Below are 23,766 nucleotides of genomic sequence, written 5' to 3'. Positions count from 1 at the left end.
ATGTCTAAGTTGAGAATAATCAAAAACGAGAAATCTAATGCAAACTTTCTCCTTAGACCTTTGTACAGGCGGCATAGAGGTACCCCATTGTGACACTTGGTTAAAACATATATATTGCGATGATAATCCAGGTAATCCGAGCTAATTAGGACAAGGTGCGGGCACTATTGGTATACTATGCATGAGGCTTGCAACTTGTAGGATATAATTTACATAACACATATGCTTTATTACTACCGTTGACAAAATTGTTTCTTGTTTTCAAAATAAAAGCTCTAGCACAAATATAGCAATCCATGCTTCCCTCTGCGAAGGGCCTTTCTTCTACTTCTATTGTTGAGTCAGTTTACCCATTTCCTTCTATCTTAGAAGCAAACACTTGTGTTAACTGTGCATTGATTCCTACATACTTGCATATTGCACTTGTTATATTACTTTATGTTGACAATATCCATGAGATATACATGTTACAAGTTGAAAGCAACCGCTGAAACTTATATCTTCCTTTGTGTTGCTTCAATGCTTTCTACTATGAAACTATTGCCTTATGAGTTAACTCTTATGCAAGATTTATTGATGCTTGTCTTGAAAGTACTATTCATGAAAAGTCTTTGCTATATGATTCAGTTGTTTACTCATTACATTAACCATTGCTTCGGATCGCTGCATTCATTACATGTGCTTACAATAGTATTGATCAAGATTATGATAGCATGTCACTTAAGAAATTATCTTTGTTATCGTTTACCTACTCGGGACGAGTAGGAACTAAGCTTGGGGATGCTTGATACGTCTCAAACGTATCTATAATTTCTTATATTCCATGCTACTTTTATGATGATACTCACATGTTTTATACCCATTATATGTCATTATTATGTATTTTCCGGCACTAACCTATTAACGAGATGCCGAAGAGCCAGTTGCTGTTTTCTGCCGTTTTTGGTTTCAGAAATCCTAGTAAGGAAATATTCTCGGAATTGGACGAAATCAACGCTCAGGGTCCTATTTTTCCACGAAGCTTCCAGAAGACCGAGGGAGATAAGAAGTGGGGCCACGAGGTGGCCAGACAATAGGGCGGCGCGACCTGGACCCTGGCCGCGCGGCCCTGGCGTCTGGGCCCCTCGTGACGCCCCCTGACCTACCTCTTCGCCTACTTAAGCCTTCGTCGATAATAGCCCCAGTACCGAGAGCCACGATACGGAAAACCTTCCAGAGACGCCGCCGCCGCCAATCCCATCTCGGGGGATTCAGGAGATCGGCTCCAGCACCCTGCCGGAGAGGGGAATCATCTCCCGGAGGACTCTACACCGCCATGGTTGCCTCCGGATTGATGTGTGAGTAGTTCACCCCTGGACTATGGGTCCATAGCAGTAGCTAGATGGTCGTCTTCTCCTCATTGTGCTATCATTGTCTGATCTTGTGAGCTGCCTAACATGATCAAGATCATCTATCTGTAATGCTACATGTGCGTTTGTTGGGATCCGATGAATAATGAATACTATGCTATGTTGATTATCAATCTATCTATGTGTCGTTTATGATCTTGCATGCTCTCCGTTGCTAGTAGAGGCTCTGGCCAAGTCATTGCTTGTAACTCCAGGAGGGAGTATTTATGCTCGATAGTGGGTTCATGCCTCCATTGAATCTGGGGGAGTGACAGCAACCTCTAAGGTTGTGGATGTGCTGTTGCCACTAGGGATAAAACATCAATTCTATATCTAAGGATGTATTTGTTGATTACATTACGCACCATACTTAATGCAATTGTCTGTTGTTTGCAACTTAATACTGGAGGGGGTTCGGATGATAACCTGAAGGTGGACTTTTTAGGCATAGATGCATGCTGGATAGCGGTCTATGTACTTTGTCGTAATGCCCAATTAAATCTCACACTACTCATCATATCATGTATGTGCATTGTTATGCTCTCTTTATTTGTCAATTTCCCAACTGTAATTTGTTTACCCAATATGCTATTTCTTATGGGAGAGACACTGTTGCTGTCAAAACCCACCGGCGGGCAGCGACGGGCAACACAGTAGAGCCGGGAACAACCTAGGGCTGCGGCTGGCCGAGGTCCCTCCGAGCGACGGCCCGCAAAGCCACTGGTACACACGTCCGATGCTGATGCAAGGGCGTGCCACCTGACCTATACCTGGTCAGGAAGGTGATGGAGATGCCTCGCTTAGTTTCCTGCATGGCATACACGTAAACATTAAATACGAGCCTCGATCGGCTCTCAGGTTATCCTGTGAATCGGCTCAAGGAGCCGATCCACCCATGATTCGTACGAGGTGCACGAATATATGGTGGTCCTGCTTGATCAAGATAAAGCTAATTCAATCTACGACGATTTAGGGTTTTCACCGCATAATCGGATCATCCTACTCACGATTGGGCCTCGCGGCCACGCACGGTGATCGTAAAGTTTCCATCCTAGATAGGGCCTAAAAACCAACACGAGGTTGATCCCCGGAACATCCTGTCTAGGACTAGCAAACGACACCCTACGTGCCGCTGGATCCTCCAACCCTTTGTAAGGCCTAACTATTGCAGATATTAAACTAATCCTTGATGAACAAGGAGCAACCGTAACGGATCGGATCTACTAAATAATGATCAAGCGGGGTGCCGCCCCTACACCTAAGATAGGTGTAAGGGCGGCTAGATATGCAAGGGTTGCACTACGATAGCATGTTAAACGAAGAACGATGCTAACCCTAACACATCTATGATAACTACATTGCTCGCCATCAAAAAGGCTTCAGTACGAGCAACGCATGAACAACATAAAGCTTCTGCTGCCTAGATCGCAAGATGCGATCTAGGCAGCATGGTGCTTACCGGTAGAAACCCTCGAGACGAAGGAGTTGGCGATGCGCCGAGATTGATTGGTTGGTTGAACGTTGGTTGTTGTTTATTCCATAAACCCTAGATACATATTTATAGTCCAGAGGACTTTCTAACGTGGGAGTAATCCCAACCGTGCACGAGACGAATTCTAACTTCTAATCTAAGATGCGATCTACTATATTACAGATACAAGGGCAATCTAGCCCAAATTCTTCGTGCAAGGCCGCTTCAGAGATCTTCCACGTGTAATCTTCCAAGCCCATCTCTCTTACGGCCCACCTCCTGATTTGGCCAAAATCTGGTGATAACACATGCCCCCCTGGTTTTGGCAATGATAATTTCAAAACCACTCTGTTTTTTCTTCGAAGGGTCATGTCGTGGCAGAGACTGGCGCGTGATATTCTTCATCATGATGACCTGTCTTTCCAGCTTCTCTGCAAAATTCGATAGTTTTGGCATCACTTCCTCGGAAACTGCAATGGCATTAAATTTCCACCAGGCTTCTCATTATTTAACTGTGCCGATCGATTAGCCCTCTTCATCCCCTTCCTCTGTTCCAGCCATCGGCACCAAAAAAACCTCTTCCCCTGTAACGATGTCTTCCTCTTCCTCTGTCTCCTCCGGCCTCTCCCTCCAGTCCTTCTCTTCGAGCGAGCCGGAGTGGAACTCCGATTACGCGCCAGAGGGCGACCTGCCTCTGACCGACGGGGAAGAGGACCTCAAGTTCCTCATCGGCGGGGAGCTGATAAGCGAAAGTGAAGACGACCTCCATCCTTGGGCGAAACCCACCTCCCCCGACGGGAAGGGGGAAGAAGTAGAGGAAGAGGAAGAAGAAGAGGAGGGCGGCCCCTCTTCCCCCGCTAAGCTTCTACCGGCCAAGCGATTCCGCGCTTGGGCGGACAGTGAAGACGATGATGATGACGAGGAGGAAGAGGAGGAGGATGAATCCTCCTCCTCCATCGGGTATCCGCCGACCAAGCGCTTCCGCTCCTGGGCGGACAGCGAGGATGATGATGATGACGAGGAAGACGAAGCTCCGGCCAAGGGCTGGGGTAGCAGCGACGAGAAGCTTCCTGGGAGCAGCGCCGACGACCTCGACGACGGCGACGATGAGGACAGCGACGACTAGTAGAGTAGGACTAGTAGTAGCAGTGCACTAGGCACCAGATCCCTCTTTTGAGAGCCATCGGCTCTTTCTTGTAAAGCCGCTCCTTTGAATTAATGAAAATTGTTCTTTCAATTCATCTTTCAATTAATCCAATTTCACTCCTTCCGCTAGTCATACCAAAACCGATAGCAATGTATCGGATTCCTTTCCTTTGGACGCCCGTGAAGCCGGACTCAAATGTCGATTAGACCGCCAGTCAAGCACTTCTCAAATTCAGGCTGTGATTTGATATCTGACCATAATTTTTCGCAATCCCTTAGCCGATGGCTACTCATCGGCTATTTTGAGAATCCAGTCCCTTTCCTTTTCTTGCAGCAACAGGACGGTCCAAAACCTGTAAAGCCGACGGCCTCCTTTTCCGGTTCCTCTCCGTAGCTTTAGCAGTTTTCTTTTGCAACACCTGAACTGCTTTCAGAGAAGATCACGATGCAGGGTCAGTTGATGCGACTCCAATCGGCTCCCAAAACAGAACATCTACCAAGTTAGCTGCCCCCCGAGCCTTAATCAAGGCGAGAATACCGGCGAGGATGCACAGATCGTTGATCAGCTTTCTTCCACTGAACGTCGATGTTGATGTGAACTTTGAGCATCGGCTGTATGTTATGTAAAAAAATATTTTTTTACTGGCCAATTTTTCCTAATCGGCTCCCAGTGTTTCACTGCACACATGTTTACACATGTTTATCTGCACATGTTCATTTGACTATATGCCCCCCGAGCCGAATCTGCCAGGTGACTGCATATATCGGCTTTGTGGTTAGCCAAGGCACTATACTTGCACGTCGGCTCCGCGAGGATTCGTGCTGACTTTCATCCGCCGACGTGGCCGCTGCCCAGTAGATCGATGTTGAACACAAGCAGAACATGTGGTGAAGATAATTTTGGCCGATTGCTGGAATCGGCCTCCATATTGATTGAAGCGCTGACTGAAGGTTCTGTAATGCTCCTTCATAATTTTTTGGGGCCGATCACAAGGATCAGCCTCGCCCCGTTTGCTCATCGGTTTGTTCTTGCTACTCGGTCAGGCTGGTGGATAAAACCAGCCCAACCTCAGACCTTATCATGTTGATGCGCTTGCTGTCGTCCACCTTGAGTGCATCGTGTAATCGTGGAGCACTAAGCTCCGTCGGAAGGACGAGCACCATGTTCGTACCAGCCGATGTTTCATCATCGGCTTTCCTTTGCTTGGGGCGCCACTCCATTTTCCATGGACGACCCTCTTCGTCCAGGGTTCGCTGAACTTTCGCAGCCAGATCGGGTCGTGCCTTCCTTAGCGTATGCAAGTATAACCTTTCGGCTTCCTCCAGGCCGCGCAGTCGCTGAACCCTGCGCTTTTGGGAACGGCTGAGTCCATCAGGGCACCACCTTGGACGGTGGTACCTGTCTTCTTCTTCTTCTTGTCCCTCGTCTTCAGAATCCTCGAGATCTTCCCATCGAGGGGACTCAGCACGTTTGCTTTGTGGCGGGAGAGGCCCTAAGCGTTTGAACACGGACACGTTGGCTGCCTCCTTCTTCTTCTGGTTGCATTCTGGGCAATTTCCGATTGTGGGCAATCGGCTCATTCCTGAATCCCAGCAGTGTCTGAAGAAGGGGCAGTCCCAGTGCCTGTCGTTGTCATCTTGCTCCCTGGATTTTCCTTCGGCACGGCGCTCGTGCTCCTCCTCATCGTGATTGTGCCGACGATGTCTTCTGGCTTCTCTAGCCAGACGATCTCTTTCATCATCATCGCTGGATCGTTGGCGTTGGTCATACTGACTCACATACTTGTTGAGGAGGTGATCAGAGAGGGGTCGCTGATATCTTATGTTCTTCACTTCTCCCTCTGTGACGTAGCGCTTGCCATCATGACGGAGCCGATCGCGTGGAGCGGCCTCCTCTGTGTCCTTGCTACGAGAGCAGCTGCCCTCGTCTCCATCTTTGCCAGAGTGGTGCCCAGGTCCTACCATGTTGATGCTGAACGAGGACCCTGGCTGGCAACCTTCAGGGTAAGTGCATTCCACCATGTTAACGGCGGGGAAGGGTTGGGTGTCGACCTTCATGGCGTACTGGTTGAAAATCAGACGCCCTTTCTCTATCGCCGCTTGGATGTGCTGACGCCACACCCTGCAGTCGTTGGTGGCATGGGAGAGCGAGTTATGCCATTTGCAGTATGGCTTTCCGTTCAGCTCTTGTGCCGTGGGGAATTTGAGACCTTCAGGAATCGTCAACTGCTTCTCCTTGAGCAGGAGGTCGAAGATTTGCTCAGTTTTGGTCACGTCAAAATCAAACCCCCTGGGCGGGCCTGGTGGCTTTACCCATTTGCAGGACACGGGGGTTCCCCCCCGAGTCCATTCAGCCACTGCTACCTCTTGATCTCCCGTAGAAACTTCATCTTCCCCTGCCTCGACCAGGACTATTGCACGCTTGAATTTGTCCTGGTACAGGTCCGGGTGGCGCTGTTCATATGCCGACAGTTTCTGAACCATGTGCGCCAGTGAGGGGTAGTCTGCTTGGGAGGCCATGTCCTTGAGCGGTGTTGCGAGGCCCGCTACTGCCAACTTGACTGCTTCCTTTTCAGTTATACAAACCGAATAACATCGGTTCCTAAGATTCCTGAAGCGCTGGATGTATTCTGTCACAGTTTCTCCATGCTTCTGACGTAGTTGTGCTAGATCGGCAATGCCGGACTCGGAAGCCTCTGAATGGTACTGCATATGGAACTGTTCTTCCAACTGCTTCCAAGTCCGGATCGAGTCTGGTGGCAACGAGGTGTACCACCCGAAAGCCGATCCCGTGAGGGACTGTGAGAAGAGCCTCACGCGTAGTTGATCCGACACTGAGGCCGGTCCTAGCTGTGCCAAATATCGGCCTACGTGCTCGATGGAGCTGGAACCATCTGATCCACTGAATTTGGAGAAATCAGGGAGCCGATATTTGGGTGGTAGCGGGATCATCTCGTAGTCGTCGGGGTACGGCTTGGAATAGCCGATTGCCCTCCTTTTCGGCACCATGCCGAATCGATCACTCGCATGGTACCGATCGATCCGCCGTGGCCGGGCTGCAGGAGTTGAACTACTGAAGATTCGCCGGGGTGGCGTACTTGGCCAGCCATGTTTGCTTTTCCAGCTCGAGCCAACTTCAGGAGTTGAGCTGCGGAGGTTCGTCGGGGTGGCGTACTTAGTTAGCCACGTCGCTTCTCAAGATCTGTCGCCGACGTCCCTCCTGTTTTCCCGAAGTCCCCGATGTTGTGGCCTGGTTTGTGAGCGCCCAGTTACCACCATCTGGCACATACGTGCACGTGTACCCGTGAGGGATCTCCTTAGGCGCCTCATGCAAGAACTGGTAGTCACTAGGGTCACCACCGATCTTGTAGACGACGAATGCCGGTGAAGTCGGCACTTCTGGTGCTGCCAACGCAAATGGCAGCGGTGGAAGGGACTGGAGTGGCAACTCTCCTTGATGCGTCCCAAGAGCTGGTCCTGACGGCGAGTACTGGTGGCTCATGATCTCCTGGATCACGCGAAGAGCGACACGCTCCAACGTGTTTACCAGGTTCTCAGAGTGGCGGTGTAGCGAGTGAGCCACCAAGTAGTTGATCTCCTGCCGTAGGGACCTGGTGCGTTCTTCCGACGGGGCAGAGGTCTATCCCATCGAGTGCACCAGTAGGCGAGAACCCCTTCCACCGATGCCATGTGAACGGGTTACTGTGGAAAGAGCCGATGAGGTCGGCTTCGAGGATGACTTTGATCTCGTCATACTTCTTCTTGAGCTCGTCGGCCGATCCTCGTACGTGACTGGAGTGCCGTCCGCCATCTCAGATGTAGATGGCGAGGTGGTTGATGTCGAAGCTTGTCCCACCGGGCGTGCCAGAATGTGTTGCTGTCAAAACCCACCGGCGGGCAGCGACGGGCAACACCGTAGAGCCGGGAACAACCTAGGGCTGCGGCTGGCCGAGGTCCCTCCGAGCGACGGCCCGCAAAGCCGCGGGTACACCCGTCCGATGCCGATGCAGGGCGTGCCACCTGACCTATACCTGGTCGGAAGGTGATGGAGATGCCTCGCTTAGTTTCCTGCATGGCATACACGTAAACATTAAATACGAGCCTCGATCGGCTCTCAGGTTATCCTGTGAATCGGCTCAAGGAGCCGATCCACCCATGATTCGTACGAGGTGCACGAATATATGGTGGTCCTGCTTGATCAAGATAAAGCTAATTCAATCTACGACGATTTAGGGTTTTCACCGCATAATCGGATCATCCTACTCACGATTGGGCCTCGCGGCCACGCACGGTGATCGTAAGCCGATCCTAGATAGGGCCTAAAAACCAACACGAGGTTGATCCCCGGAACATCCTGTCTAGGACTAGCAAACGACACCCTACGTGCCGCTGGATCCTCCAACCCTTTGTAAGGCCTAACTATTGCAGATATTAAACTAATCCTTGATGAACAAGGAGCAACCGTAACGGATCGGATCTACTAAATAATGATCAAGCGGGGTGCCGCCCCTACACCTAAGATAGGTGTAAGGGCGGCTAGATATGCAAGGGTTGCACTACGATAGCATGTTAAACGAAGAACGATGCTAACCCTAACACATCTATGATAACTACGTTGCTCGCCATCAAAAAGGCTTCAGTACGAGCAACGCATGAACAACATAAAGCTTCTGCTGCCTAGATCGCAAGATGCGATCTAGGCAGCATGGTGCTTACCGGTAGAAACCCTCGAGACGAAGGAGTTGGCGATGCGCCGAGATTGATTGGTTGGTTGAACGTTGGTTGTTGTTTATTCCATAAACCCTAGATACATATTTATAGTCCAGAGGACTTTCTAACGTGGGAGTAATCCCAACCGTGCACGAGACGAATTCTAACTTCTAATCTAAGATGCGATCTACTATATTACAGATACAAGGGCAATCTAGCCCAAATTCTTCGTGCAAGGCCGCTTCAGAGATCTTCCACGTGTAATCTTCCAAGCCCATCTCTCTTACGGCCCACCTCCTGATTTGGCCAAAATCTGGTGATAACAGACACCTCTAGTGAACTGTGGACCCCGGTCCATTCTTTTACATCGAATACAATCTACTGCAATACTCGCTTTACTGTTTTCTGCAAACATCATCTTCCATACTATACATCTAATCCTTTGTTACAGCAAGCCAGTGAGATTGACAACCTCACTGTTACGTTGGGGTAAAGTAATTTGGTTGTGTTGTGCAGGTTCCACGTTGGCGCCGGAATCCCTGGTGTTGCGCCGCACTACACTCCGCCGCCATCAACCTTCAACGTGCTTCTTGGCTCCTATTGGTTCGATAACCTTGGTTTCTTACTGAGGGAAAACTTGCTTCTATACGCATCACACCTTCCTCTTGGGGTTCCCAACGGACGTGTGTATACACGCTATCAGGCCCCCAAAAAGTCCGGCCCTGGGGAAATTCCGGTCAAAAGTCCGGCCAAATATCCGGCCTCATGCCAGGGTATTACTGAGCCGCATCGCCTCGAGTCCTTAGCCAAATTTCAGGGGCCGGATATTTTGCAAATATCCGGCCTGGAAAATCCGGCCTGCTGATATAAACATGCTACCTTGTAAAATCCAAAACTTAAGATTGGTAGCTCCGAATAGAGTGAAACCAATTTTGTTAAAAATATGGAAACTAGTGGGGGTGATTTTCTATTATATTTAGAGGTGCAACACCTCAACATGAGAAACCGATAAAATCACCAAACTCAAAAACGCAACAAGTGATCTATGCAAAATCCGTTTTCGATGAACTAGAGCTTGTCATGAGAATAAGCACAAGCTCTAAAACATCACATGGATAAGACCCAAATAACAACCACGAAAGGTGATGCACCAAACTCGAAAACGCAACAAGTGATTTATGCGAAATCCGTTTTCGATGAACTAGAGCTTGTCATGAGAATAAGCACAAGCTCTAAAACATCACATGGATAAGATCCAAATAACAACCAAGAAAGGTGATGCAAGGATGCAAAGGTTTGAGCTCTCCGAAGGATACGATCGAGTTACTCACTCGAGAGCCCTTTTGATAGTACGGCAACTAAACTATAAACCGGTCTCCAACTACACTATGAGACCGGTGAGAAATAAACCCTATCAAGAGCAAACTTTATACTTGCGCATTCCACTTGAGCTCGATGATGACGATCTTGACCTCAACAAGATGGAACGCCTTTCTTGATTGTGCTTGCTTGACGAAGTCTTGTGGATTGCTCCCCCATAATCCACCATGGGAGAGCTTCTTCTTCGGCACATCTTCGCATATCCATGAACACCATATGGATGGCAAGCTTCAAGCATATGATCTCTTCGAGTTGGCTCATCTTGAACTTGCACTTCATTTCTTTATTCTTCATCATGTTGATGTCTTGAAGTAACTTGAGGGCTCACTTCATCTTCATCTTCAAGACATACTTGACACTTGATATCCTTCATCAATTTCTTCTTATTGCAACCTAATACAAACATGTTGATGTCTTGAAGTAACTTGAGGGCTCACTTCATCTTCATCTTCAAGACATACTTGACACTTGATATCCTTCATCAATTTCTTCTTATTGCAACCTTGAAGCCAACATATGGTTCAAGCATTGCCTATGGACAACTCCTACAAATATAACTCAATGCAAACATTAGTCCATAGGGATTGTCATTAATTACCAAAACCACACATGGGGGCTCCATGCACTTTCAATAAAATCTTTGGAACAATTCCAGACGCTGCCATAATTATTACAAATAGCTTATCTCAACCACATACCATAAATAAAACTCTCACACCAAACTGTACAACCTTAAGTGTGAGACCCTACATGTTCGATATAGCTACACTTGGGCAAAACTCAGGTCATGCCTGAAAAGGCTTGAAGCTAAAATGTCAAGCCCGGACCCATCCCAGCCCGACTGTCGGGCCTATAAATCGAGCCCAAACCCATCCAAAACTAGAAAAGCCCGGCCCAACCCAAGAATTCTGGCCTGAACTTTACCTAAATCGTGAAAATAGCAAGCCCGAGCGCGGCCCGACGTTTGGGCTAAAAAATTAGGCTTGAGCTCGGTCGAAGTGCAAGCCTGCCCGAAATTTTCAGGCCGAGTCGGGTCGGGTTGTCCGGGCCGGGCTTCCCATGCCCAGTTGTAGGTATAGCACAATCATGATTCTGAACAGCTTCGGATCAAAAAATGACTTTGGGATTTGGACATCCATGGTAGCTCCTTTGCATACTAGGACTTTGGAACTTAAATGAACCTTTCGTGTTGTTATATGTTGTTCCCTTTGTTACGCAATATGCTGATAACCCAGGGTCAGACTCTTGCATTCCTGTGATAAACTCTTGATCACTATACATGTTTTCCTTGATTCAGTATCAATGCTCCTTTTCTCATTTGGTGTATATTGATGATGCCATGTGATTACTATCGCAATGTGTATGCGCAGACATGTTACTTAACATCTCAATACCAAGATGGTCCAGTTCATATCTCTCCTTTGTTAGGATAAACAAATCCTAGTCTTGAATCATTAGGCTTCCGCACCTTCATACACACACAGACACACATAATCTTCCCAACACTCAGGGTTAACCGATGAGGATTGATAAGATCAAAGCACACCCTCCGATATGAGTCACCATAATATTCTCATAGTTAAAGGACTTATACATAATTATACACTTAAATATATTTTGCTATTAACCAGAAGAATGTCTCATAGCATATCTTTTCAGTGCGATTGTTCAGCTAAACAATCCACCCTCATTTTTGTTAGCATATCCATGCTCATGATCAGAAAATCTTGATCATCTCACAACGACCGAGCTAGTTTTATTAGCATAACTAGGAACTATTTATTTCTTGTTTATTCCTCTACACCTTCTAGTGATTTTTTCTTTGAATCTCATATTCGAAGAATACCCCATTATTATTGCCTCTAGGAAATAAGTCCTTCAGGAAAGTGGTGCCAGAACAACGTCCATCTGCAGTGGAAGAGCGAAAGGTTCTCCTTCTTCAAAGGATGGAGCAAGTTTGCTATCAAATTCACGATGGTCGTCGACTACACGCACTGTGTTCCATCTCCAGATGTACATGCAAGCCACCTCCATTGTGGTAATAGTCTGAGCATGCATGAAGCATTGCCAAGGCCCTTACGGAGGGCTTGGGCATGTTGTTGGCCATTTGAGAGGGTGGTTGAGCTTGCTTGACGTGCTTTTGTTGAACTACATGCAATGTTGGTTTGATGAGGATGTTGAACATGTCTTTTGTGCCAGGGATGTGTTCCCCTTGTGTAATATGCTACTAATGGTGGCATGTAGACTCTTATAACAACATGCTTTTTTGCTTTAGTGGTGTAATTAGTACGTTGTAATACTTGTATGTTAGGTAGTAAGTACTATGTAAGTTGTCAATATGATATGTAGTATGTTGCTAATGGCATATGATCGGTGGTGTGTGTGGTATGGTAACCTTACTATATTTGAATGTGGTGAGCACATACCACATGTGTGTGCCCAAAATAGCAACAAAACACATCAGTGGATATGGAAGTGTTTTTGCACGCAAACTAAAAAGTTGGCACTTAGGTACCAATTGATGCAACCCAGGCCAACAAACAACTTGTCGTTGCGAGTCGTAGTGATCACGGTCACGGTATGTCATCAGATACGCTGGTGACTTCGGGTCTTGGTCATCGCGTCACCCTTGGGTCGGCAATACTTGATGCGGTGTTGTCGGCGGTGTTGGGTCTGGTCCCCTCCGCAATGTCGTGGCGGTGGCTGGCTTCAGGTTCTGGGTGGGACATCGGTGAAAGCCGTGCAAGGCCTTGGTCACTACGGGTGACGATGGCATTTCGACATCGTGTTCCTTCTTGGAGGCGCCACCACATGCCCCTCCTTTTTCATAGCTGGACCATGCCTCCGTGCTCAACTTGCGCGCTTCTCCGATGGGGCATGGCTCTCTTCATCGTCTTTAGGCACACCCTCTTCACCTTCCTTGAGCATGTCATTGCCTTTGTCTTTGTGGCCACTTTTACATGGTGTTTTGCCCTGTTTGGGCGGCCTCCTAGATACCGAGGGGTGCTTTCTTAGGCCGGCGTCATGCCGCGAGCGATGTTGGTGATTTCTTCCTTAGGTCGTGGGCTAAACGTGTCGTAGGGTAGGTTTAAAGGTTATGTCTTTTGGGGTGGTGGTTGGGCTAGGGCGAAATCTTGGCAAGACCTCGGCTTGTGCGGGTGACAGCGATGCTCTTGGGCGCCGCTCTCCTCCTTGGAGGCGCCTTCATCAAGCCCTCCTCCTTTAGTATCTAGAGGCATGAAGACAACGACGCTCTACTTTAGCATGGGAGGTAAGTTGGTTCGGGTTAGTCTCGGTGTCGCGCCCTTGCAATAGAGGATTGCGCTTCATTGACGAGTTCAAGTTCTCCGCCTATTGTTCCTAGTGTAGTGTAGCTTGCTTTCCCCTACTCTCTATTGTTCCCTTTGTTGCCTTGTAAGCTCGTAACCCCAACCGTTCGTTGGGTTTCCATTTTGTTGGTGCTATCGTTGCACTCTTAGCTGGTTGATGACTTTGTTAATTTAAAGTTGGGCTTTCGAGCCTTATGTTTTAAAAAAACTCAAGCTGACACAATGTTTTGGAAGGATCTTTGGGCGATCAAGGCCCCTTGGATGATGTGCATTACCATATGGGGATTTGCACACAACTACCTCCCAACGGGTCAACAATTTCTGCGATGTCACATCCAGGTTTTCCCGCTATGTGTTCATTGTTCTGGGGAGGAGAGTGTGGAGCATGCCATACTTTTTTATTCTTTTTGCGAGGGAGGTGTGGGCTGATGTGAAGTAGTTGGACATTCATTTGAACCATAAGTTCTTTACTTCACCTAAAACTTGGCTTCTCGGCGTCACGTCCAACTGCAGTAGTATCCAATCTACGGTGTTGGTTGTTTCTTTCTGGCACATTCGGGATACTGAAAATATGATCCGGGAAGAAGGCAACGTCATGAAGACCAGTCGGGTAGCATCTTGGTCTCCGCCACCGGAAGGTTTGCTCTGCTTGAATGTTTTTGTGGCTCTTTTAGCTTCGTCCCAAAGCATGAGTGCTGGTGTTATTGCTCGTGGTCACCACGAGACTTTGTTCCAGCGATTGGTAACAAAGTAGGTGGTGAATCCGGAGCTAGCTGAAGCTATTGCAATCAGGTTTGCAGTCTCTTAGACCAGCGAGGAAGGCATGGACAACCTTGCTAGAGGGACCGATTGACATGTGGTGCTGTAATTCAAGACATTAGGGTATTGGTTGCTAGTTTTATTAAGTGTTCATTCTCTTATGTTACTCGTGTGCAGAACTATGTTGCGCATCATTTAGCTTGATCATTGAAGCTTACTTGTAACTCGGTGTACCCATGAGACAATTTATAATGACTAACTTAGCTTACCGACAATGATGATTATGCTGCCCATATTATTATTTGACTAGCTAATGCATGTTTTGTTTGCAAAATTTTGAAAACTCCTTATGAACTACAAATATTTACAAAATCGTGGATTGTAAACGTGAGTACTAGATGAAAACTGTGGGAGCATGGAAGGGACGGTGAACAGCACGCACGAAGAGGTGAGGCTGACGCAATAATAGAGAGAGACCGGGGCGGGGCCAGTAGGTAGCCGCTAGAAGGTTCTCTCTCTCTCTCACCCACGGAAGGGCCACTGCTTCCCCAAAAAGGCGAGAGATGGGGCAGGAGGCGGATGCGGACGAGCAGCTGCGGCGCCGTCTCCGGCGGGTCTTCGCCGCCGAGGAGCGCTCCTTCCGCATGGATCGGCGCTCCCAGGCCGCCACCGCGCTCCGCGCCGCCGTCGCCGACGTGCTCCCCCGCTTCCTCGGCACCTACTCCGACGACACCCTCGCGGTACCGCCCCGAATCTCCCCTCTCTCTCGCTTCTCTCGCGCGCTAGCCCTCAACTTGCTACTGCGGATGTTTGGCGCGATGCGGCTGCGCGGGTTTGCTCCTGCGTGTGCTAATCGGTCTCGGGAATGTCGCGAAATGGGCCTCCTCGTCTTCGGACTCTAGTACCAAGGGGATTTGGGTAGCTCTGAAAGTCTGAATAGACGATAAGCATTTGTTAGGTCTGTTGAATTATCTGCCTGGGTCGAGAGACTGGCAGCGAAGTGAAATTTTAGTTGGAGATGAGATACATTAGATTATCTGGAACATCCAGCTGTGTTCTACTTTGTAGAGGACTTCTGTCTAGAAGATATGAACTGAATTTTCAACGTATGATCATTAATTCTTACACGTGAGCCTTCTTATTGTTCGTCTCAGCCTAAAGTGCATCAGCACTGTGCGAAGATACTTGAAACTGGTTTTCTGACAAAAATGACCATCAGCGTGATCTCTTGACCTTTGTAAACAGTCCTTGTCAATTCGACATACCTCATTTCCTCTCAGATAACCTTGATTCCAGTTTCACAAGACATTCTTCTATTGATGTGGCCTTTGCGTATGTGGACTTCGTTACATTGATGCGCCCTACACAAATTACAAGATGAAAAACCACCAACACCCTGCGGTGACAGAGCCAACACGTTCTAGGCACAGATTTGTAGCTGTAGCCAGGTTTAGATGAATCTACCGAGTTATTTGTTGGAACACTGATGAGTTCAGTTCAGCAGTATTTTTCACCAGTTTCGTAGAGATATTTTGGTCTGCTACTTGGAAGATTGTATCTATAACGTATATGCTACTGAAGGCGGTAACAAATGGATTGCAATGTTTCCACATCACCTGGAGATGAAGTGAACATAGTCATTATAATTTCAATGGCCCAATTATTACCTTGTAGGTTGGTGATCTGACCAATTCATGACAATGAAAATATATTGACATAAGGTGTCAGGGGAAGGGAGTGGTGTCGCCTGGAGATAAAGTGAACATAGTCAGTATAATTTCAATGACCCAATTACCTTGCAGGTTGGTGGTCTGGCCAATTCATGACAATGAAAAATATATTGACATAAGGTGACAGGAGAAGGGAGTGGTCTGTGTGTCAACACATATATAGATCACTTCCCTATTAAATGGGTGTACGTTCCTTATTGCAGGACAGTTTGGGGCATGCTTTGAGTGTTACAAACTTGTTCTCCATAAGCATTGCTTCGAGCGAGCTATTATATGGATTTAGCACAAGGATTTTTTCTGTGGTCTTAAGATTGATAAAATCGAACAAGATAACATTGAAGCACAACCTTGGCATCATCTATTGTTAATTTGAGCTTAGCTATAGGTGGCAACTATCTCAGTTCATTATTTTGCTATGTTGTATGCCAGGTTGTAAGCTTTGCTATTCTCTTTAGTGTTGTAGGATATCTGTCAGTTTCCGTTGCATGTTTTGAGTCAAGTATACAGTATTTAGCTCTTTGAGTTGTTGTTGGTATGTTTTTTTTTGTGTTGATATAAACCAGATGCTTTGTTAGCTTTTAATTTCATAACGACTGATTATTTTTCTTTGCTTTTCTCCCGGACTAAAGGAGTACATTGTAATTTTAGTTTGTAATGGGAAACATCAGTATCAAGCACGCGATGATTTGGAGGCCTTTCTTGGTGATGATAGTGCAAAATTTGTTGCATGGTATTATAGCTATACTTGCTTTAATCAGTTAGTTGTATTCTTGATCAGTGTACTTTTATGAGTCATGATGCCTTTTGCATGGCTAAGCAGGCTTTGGGGCTACCTAAGCAAAAGGGCTGCAACACTGGCTGATGATTCTAGTGTGCAACATGGGGTGGAAAATGAGATTCGGAACTTGAATGACAAGAAAAATCTTCTGGTTACAAAAACCCAACCTGGAGATGCTCGTATTGTAAGGACCTTGACATCTTTTGCCTTACAATCATTAGTGGGCATACAGCATTTAATTTGTGTACATAATATCCATTAAAGTGAACTTGCATGGACATGCATTTACTTCTTTCATGTAATATGCCCAAATTCTGCACACATCATGACTTACGAACACTCGGTCCAACTCATCCACTGTTGATCAGGTAAACTCGAAGGACCTAACACCGCAAGAGCACAAAGGCCTTCAGAAGCTTGATTCGATTAAAGGGCAAAATGTAGCCCAGCGACGCATTAGTTCAACTGTTATTGTTTCCCCTGAAATGTTGGTTGGTGACAATGGTTATTGGGATGGTCCGCATCAGAAGGTAAATACTCAATAGACCATCTTTCTATTGTTAAGTGCCTCCCTTTGTTGTTTTTGCTATGGAAATGAGGCATCTAAGCTGATGATTCTGTGTCGGAGCAGAAAGATTGGAATTCAACAGATGGCAGAAGTTCCATGCGGAAGTCTGGTGTAGCTTCAAAGACTGAACATGCATTGACACAAGGCAAGCCTTTTTTTAATGCAAGTGTGTCAGCGCCTTAGCTCGATTGCGGGATAACATGTTCTAATACCATATTTCATATGATATCTGCTTCAAACTACTCCTTAGCACACTTGTGATGGATTCTATACTCTATAGTTTTACCACATCTATATGTCACTATTATTGCATCAGAATTAGGTCTTTTTGTTCTCTGAACATTCTGCTCGTACGTTGAATATTTGTACTACATGCTGCATTTTCTGCCACCGAGTTTTTTGTTTTTGTTTTTGGGGGAGGTTCACCAGCATCTGTTAGGTTAGGTTAGATGATCTGATTTTTAAAGAAGATAATTGCGCTTTCTTACTTTGTGGGTTATTGACCTTTCAAAATTGTTTAAATATCTCTTTAAATATCCCTGCGTTGTAATATTTTCTTCTGTATTAAATACATACTCTCCGGGGAAACATGATTATGATACTCTCTACAGTTCCGTCATTTTTTTTCACATGATTATGATGCAAAAATAGACCGTAAACATTTTTTTTTTTTGGTTCATGTGCTTGCTCTTGTTTCATCTAACCTCCCCAGGTTAGCTTGCATACTTAGGCGTGACTGTAAAAGGAATCAAGATTCTGATAATCCTATTCGAATTATGATATTTTTTTTGTTCCCTAAGCTCTATACATACAAGCAACATGGAGTTCCTTTATTTATGGAGGCTGTGTATACATTTCTAGAAAGTTGATTGGCTATGTTTCGCACAAATTTTCCCTAAAATGAGTTATTTCACGTGGCTGGCCAACTCGGTGAAAGTGCTGTACTGACTCAGGCAAGCTTGGTCTCCAGTTAGGCTTGTCTCAACTCAACCCTGAATAGGAATAAAATGCCAACAGACAATAGCTCCTTTTCTTTTCAGTAGGGACTTTACATCCCCTGGGGCTTCTGCACAATTGAAGGTGCAGCTGAAAAAATATGAGAAGAATGTTTCTGTTTGTTTGCCTATAGATGAATTGAACAACGAAGGGAATAAACATTTTACTATTGAAAAATAGAACAAATTTTTTTGCCGAAAATGGCCACACTGTCAAAGTTTGTTACAGAGGCAACTAATAACGCAACACTATATATATGAGAAAAACTCTTTTGTGCTGTCTTCTGATCTAAATGGCGACTTGCTTTCTCTTAGTGTATACCTTTAATCTCTTTTGGCTGAATCTGTTTAAGAAACTATTTAATTTTGCAATTTGTGTGGAGTTGTAGACTTTGATCCGAGGGCATGGTGTCAGGGACAACATGCCTTATCCTTGAAAACTATAGATTGGAGGGTCCAAATGGTAACTATTCTGCTGTTTTCTCCCAAAATACTAAACATACTAATACTACCTTGAGCTGAGCCATATTTCGTTTTGTAGTTCATTTTTAAAAATATACAGCAGCCTGGTTACAAGTTCTGGGGTGGACTGTAATTGTCCTGCCAAAAGCTGTATAGCTGTAGCTCAAAAGCGATACTTGATATTGATTTACTGTTTTTAAAAAATCTAATGCAGAGGAACTCCATGATGAATATCTTGGAGCAAACCCTTCCACGAGGCGTTTGCCTGTGGCCGTGGCAACAGACGATGGTGAAGTGTCAGAATCCATGAAAAGACGCCGCAATGTTTGGGACAGGCTAGGGAAGCCTGCTGTAGAGGATCAAGGTTTACCTAGAGAAACTGACAACATGCATGTTGAAAATAGAATGCATAAGAAGGCCAAGTTACCGGTTTCTGAGCATGAACGAAGAACGGATGGTGATTTATTTGACAGAGCAAATTCTGGAAACTTTTCAAGTAGTTACCCAGATGTCAATACAGTACGCGCACATGAGCACAGGGAGAAGTTCAACAGAAGCAGGTTGAGCGGTCGGTTAGATTTTGGTGACGTGGATCGTAACCATCATCAAGTTAGAGATTTTAGTAGCCAGAAGTCTACTCCAACATTGCCAGTAAAAAAATTCCATTCACAAAGTTTGAATGAGTTCACATCTGATGTGAAGAGCTCATCTGCAGCACTTTCTGAACCAGCACGGCTTGCGAGCAACTCATTCAAAGGACATGTATCAGCATCTAAGAATTTTTCTCAGTTAAATACACGGCTAAATTCAGGAACCGATGTTTTGCAAAGTCAGCAAATTAACAGCCCTGCACAGTCCAAGAGTGGATCTTCTGTGCGTGAAGATGGCAGCAGTTACAGTAACAAACCAGTAAAAGATGTAAGCTATTCTCTGCTGAGTTGCTTGTTTACTTTTTGTGATATTCTAGCGCAATAATGGTTGTCGTAACCGATCATGCAGGAGATGTTGGATGTGAAACTAAAGCTAAAGCAGGTGGAGCTGGACATGCTCAAGCTTCGCTCGAAGCAGGCGCAGATAAACAATGGGAAGCAAGGATCTCTACCATCAGGTTTGTCCTATTGTTCCTTAGTTTCTTCTGTATCTGATTCTGTATATGAGTGAATTCATTCAAAGCAACCTAGGACAGATGACATTGGATTTGTTAATTAAATACTTGATGATTAACCATGTGCAATTAGTCTACCAGTTTCTTCTTGCAAATCTATGAGGTTAACATGTGTAACTTGAGACTGTTGGGTTTATTATCAGTTGACATTTTAAGTAGCAGTGAAATGATATAGCGGCCTAGGTTAATATGCTTGGGTACCTGTAACTGCGGTCGTAATAAAGGGTCATTCTGTAGTACATTGGTGCGTTCACTGGTTTGTATTGTCTCTTTTCTACCTTGGCAGCAAGAGCCACCTAGTTGAAACATGAGGGAAGTTTATCTGCGAAGTGCTCTACAATGGTGCATAGCTGTGGTACATTCCTGGCTATAAATCGCAAAAACCATGACAATACTCCATCACTGAATCCTAAAATGAACACCTTAAATACAAGAATCCTGAGATAGACTCGAATAGCATTTTCCATATGTGTATGCGTGTTCAGTCCTTTTGGTATAATCATTCAACAAAGAAGTTTAATGTTGCATCCTGGCTAGCAGAAAAACCTAAGAGATATATCCAGCAAGCTTGTACATGTAGTGCTTTTATTTTTGTGTACTTTGGGAGTGTTAGGTTTTGATCTTGTTTGCTTAACATGATACTATATTCCCCACTATCATATTTTAGATAGTAAGATAAAGACAACATAATTAAGCAACCTTGAGCTAGCCTTTAACTCACAAAACTTTTGAGACCGGTAGCATTGGTTTGGGTGCTCTGAAGAAACCGCGTCCTCTGGAACAATTTTTCATGTATTCATCAGTCTCAAAATATTGTTCACTGGGTGAATCTCTGTAATTTTACTACTCTTCAGAGATCACAGATAGAGTTCAAATTTTGTTTTCTTGTAGGTCCCCATACAAATTTGGAGGAGGATGCTGATGCCAGAACTGTTCTCGTGACAAACGTGTGTAAAAAAAACCTATCTCCTTATTTTCGTCCTCTCTACTGGTCACTATATTTTTGCTATTCTTCATTATGTTTCTTTTACCAAAAAACTTCTTCATTGTAATTACACCTTGGATTATAAACTTGGTGAGTTACATCTCCTATTGTGATTGTTTTAGGTGCATTTTGCGGCAACCAAGGAAGCATTGTCAACACATTTTATGCAGTGTGGGACAGTTCTTAAGATCAATATGTTGACAGATGCAATTACTGGCCACCCAAAAGGGTATGTTCTCTCATATCAAGCTTCAACTTCTTTCTATATCTTTTGGCATCTGACCATCTGTAAGCTCCTCGCCTGTTGTTAACTGATGCTCTTGTTACCCAGGGCTGCATATATTACTTTTGCTGACAATGAATCAATTGGGAGGGCTATATCTTTGAGTGGGACATCGTTTTACTCTAGAGTTCTCACAGTAAGAATGCTGCTTTCACCATCAAGCTCATTACATCGGTTGCTAAACTGTGCCTTTAGTTACATGGCTTGCATGGAACCATATTATTTTCTCAAAAGAAACCCTATCATGGAAACTGGAACGTTTGATATTTCAGTTGTAGCACTAGACATACTGGGCCTCATTTTAGGTGAAAATATTTACTAAAATGAGTCATAGCAAAGTTCATTGCAGAGCTCAACTGAACTCTCAGCTGTAGTTTACCTGATGCAAATCACAACACGTTGTCAATGGTTTCTGCCGTTAACATCTTGCATTTTGCAGGTACTACGGAAAGCAGATGCACCCCCAGGATATTTGGCGCCTATTCAGCAGATTGGGAGGCCGCAGGCATGGAACTCGCCACCATTCCAGAAAGGGGTGAGTCCTAAGCAGTCCTCTGGTCATCATCTCCAGTGGAAACGGGAGCAGTCTGCCATGGAAAATTCCCCTGCCAACTGCCCTACTTCTTGAAGAGTCGAAGGCAGCGCTTAACGGCTTAAGAATCTGGACTCTACCAATGGACATAGCCGTATTGGATCAGATATAGAGAAGATGGCATATTTTGGCACCTCTATCCTCAGAATGACACTGTTACTGCTGTTCAAACATCTGCAGTCTTTAGTTCTACTAGATTTACTGTTCTTTCTTTCTGATGAGCGACGAGGAGTTAGAGGGTTCCTTTGCTGCCGGATTTGGAACTAGTAAAGTGATAGTAACCTTAACCGAAGCTATAGAGGGGATGTTTAATCGGACAGTCTGTGCTACGTGCCAAACCCATTTAAAATATCTACTGATTCTCAGCATTATTGTGGTCACTCTTGTCGAATATGCAAAGTGGTAATATGAAACGTAAGTACAGATCCAGAACACTCGACGAACATCTTGCAAGTGGTGAGCGATTATATGCAGACTGAGATAGTAAGATGTCATCCTTGACAAGCCTTTTTCTGCGAGTCCATTTGACTATGTGACCCTTGCCACAGTTTTCAACGGTCAATGTTCATCCACCTCATTCGCAAAAAAAAAAAAAGTTCATCCACCTCGACGGACTTGCTCACACAGAACTAGCTGCGCAGAGACGGTGCTCCACACAACGGCCACGCCGCCACGGTGTACCGTGCTGCTGTCGTAGTCTCCTGGGATTAGATCCGCCTCGGGACACAGACGACCACCACCGAGAACATATCCAGTGATACCACACCTTATTTGATACCATGATATCACTTTTTAAAATTTAAATTGTAAATATCAAAAAATTTGGAACCAAAATTTTGGGTGTTCACAAGATGTATGTTTACATACCTTGTAACTTTCATAACCAAATTCGAAATATCCTTGGAGAAACAAAAAAGAGAAATCCAGCATGAATAGTGTCACATAAAGACAAAAACACACAATGCCACTATTCACACAACATTTGTCTTTTTGTTTCTCTTTGTGTATTTTAAATTTGGATCTGAAAATTTTAGACAATGTAAATACACATCTTGTGAACAGCCACAAATTTATTGTAATTTTTTTTTGTCACATACAAATTTAAATTTTGTGAAGTGGTATCATGGTATCATGTGAGGTGTGGTATCACTAGATATTTTCCCGACCACCGCCCCTCCAAAATACCGTATAATTTGGGCATCACAAAAAGACAAAATTGTGGTTCTAAAAAGGCAGGAAAAAACTCGGTTTTGCTCCCCATAATTTTTGTGTAGTAGATCAAATCTCGAATGATGTGTGTATCATTTTCAGTTTTTTTTCGAGTTTTCTGAATGAGGGGTTTAATCTTTTTTTTTTTAAAGAGCTAGTGATCTAAAGACACTTTAAAATTCCCCTTACCTTTCAGTTTGATTCAAGATGTGTTTAGTGGGGAACAAGTGGAACGTAATGTGATGGTATCTTTCTACCGGAATGGATTCTTTCCGTTCCTATGCTTGGTTGAGCTAAGAGATTGTTTTCCATTCGTACGTTTAGCCCCCTTTTCTTTGGGTGTGCCATTCTTTAGAGCATCTCCACTCGTTTGGCCTCCCCACGCCGAAATCCGGCGTTATTTTCGTCCGGATTGGAGGAAAATTAGGCAAGGGGAGGCCTATTTTCCCAGCCGCGAGCCCAGGATGGATGCAAGTTAACATAAGCTTAAGGTAATTCGGCGTTCAGACAAATTTGGGCGAAGCTCGTTCAAACATAAGCGAAATTTAATGATATTTAAGATATAGAGGCGAGTTCGTACATGAATAGGCCGAATTCGTACATATATTTGAATTCAGCGATTGGCAAACTAAAACTTATACGCCTCCTACATGCCGAAATGGCGGTAGAAGGACGTGTAGTCGCTGCCGTTATCGTCGTCGCTCGAGCCGGCGTCGTCCTGGGGCGGCGGCGCCTCGTACCAGCGGCTCGTACCCTGGCCAGCGTCGCCGGCGCGTGGCGGCGACGGCCGGTAGATGTCGTCGTCGCTGCTATCCT

General features: G+C 45.3%; 1 protein-coding gene across 1 annotated transcript; it reads left to right on the top strand.

Annotated features, from left to right (window-relative positions):
- The first annotated feature begins 14,680 nt into the window (after positions 1-14,680).
- On the top strand, positions 14,681-22,109 carry LOC127306855 (uncharacterized). The gene is made up of 11 exons (XM_051337561.2): positions 14,681-14,923; positions 16,543-16,643; positions 16,734-16,875; positions 17,060-17,221; positions 17,323-17,404; positions 18,931-19,634; positions 19,716-19,824; positions 20,773-20,828; positions 20,989-21,095; positions 21,198-21,285; positions 21,589-22,109. The coding sequence occupies exons 1-11, from the start codon at positions 14,747-14,749 to the stop codon at positions 21,775-21,777; spliced, it is 1,917 nt and encodes a 638-aa protein (XP_051193521.1). The 5' UTR covers positions 14,681-14,746; the 3' UTR covers positions 21,778-22,109.
- Positions 22,110-23,766: the final 1,657 nt, after the last annotated feature.

Source organism: Lolium perenne, chromosome 2 (assembly GCF_019359855.2).
Source record: "Lolium perenne isolate Kyuss_39 chromosome 2, Kyuss_2.0, whole genome shotgun sequence".
NCBI lineage: Eukaryota > Viridiplantae > Streptophyta > Magnoliopsida > Poales > Poaceae > Lolium > Lolium perenne.
This window is presented reverse-complemented; position numbering and strand designations above follow the sequence as displayed.

Excerpts from the sequence above, each read along its gene's own strand:
- LOC127306855 (XM_051337561.2), top strand. The coding sequence starts at position 14,747 with ATGGGGCAGGAGGCGGATGCGGACGAGCAGCTGCGGCGCCGTCTCCGG. Across the intron at positions 17,405-18,930 it reads TGAACATGCATTGACACAAG|AGGAACTCCATGATGAATAT; the intron begins GCAAGCCTTTTT and ends AATCTAATGCAG. Across the intron at positions 19,635-19,715 it reads GTAACAAACCAGTAAAAGAT|GAGATGTTGGATGTGAAACT; the intron begins GTAAGCTATTCT and ends CCGATCATGCAG.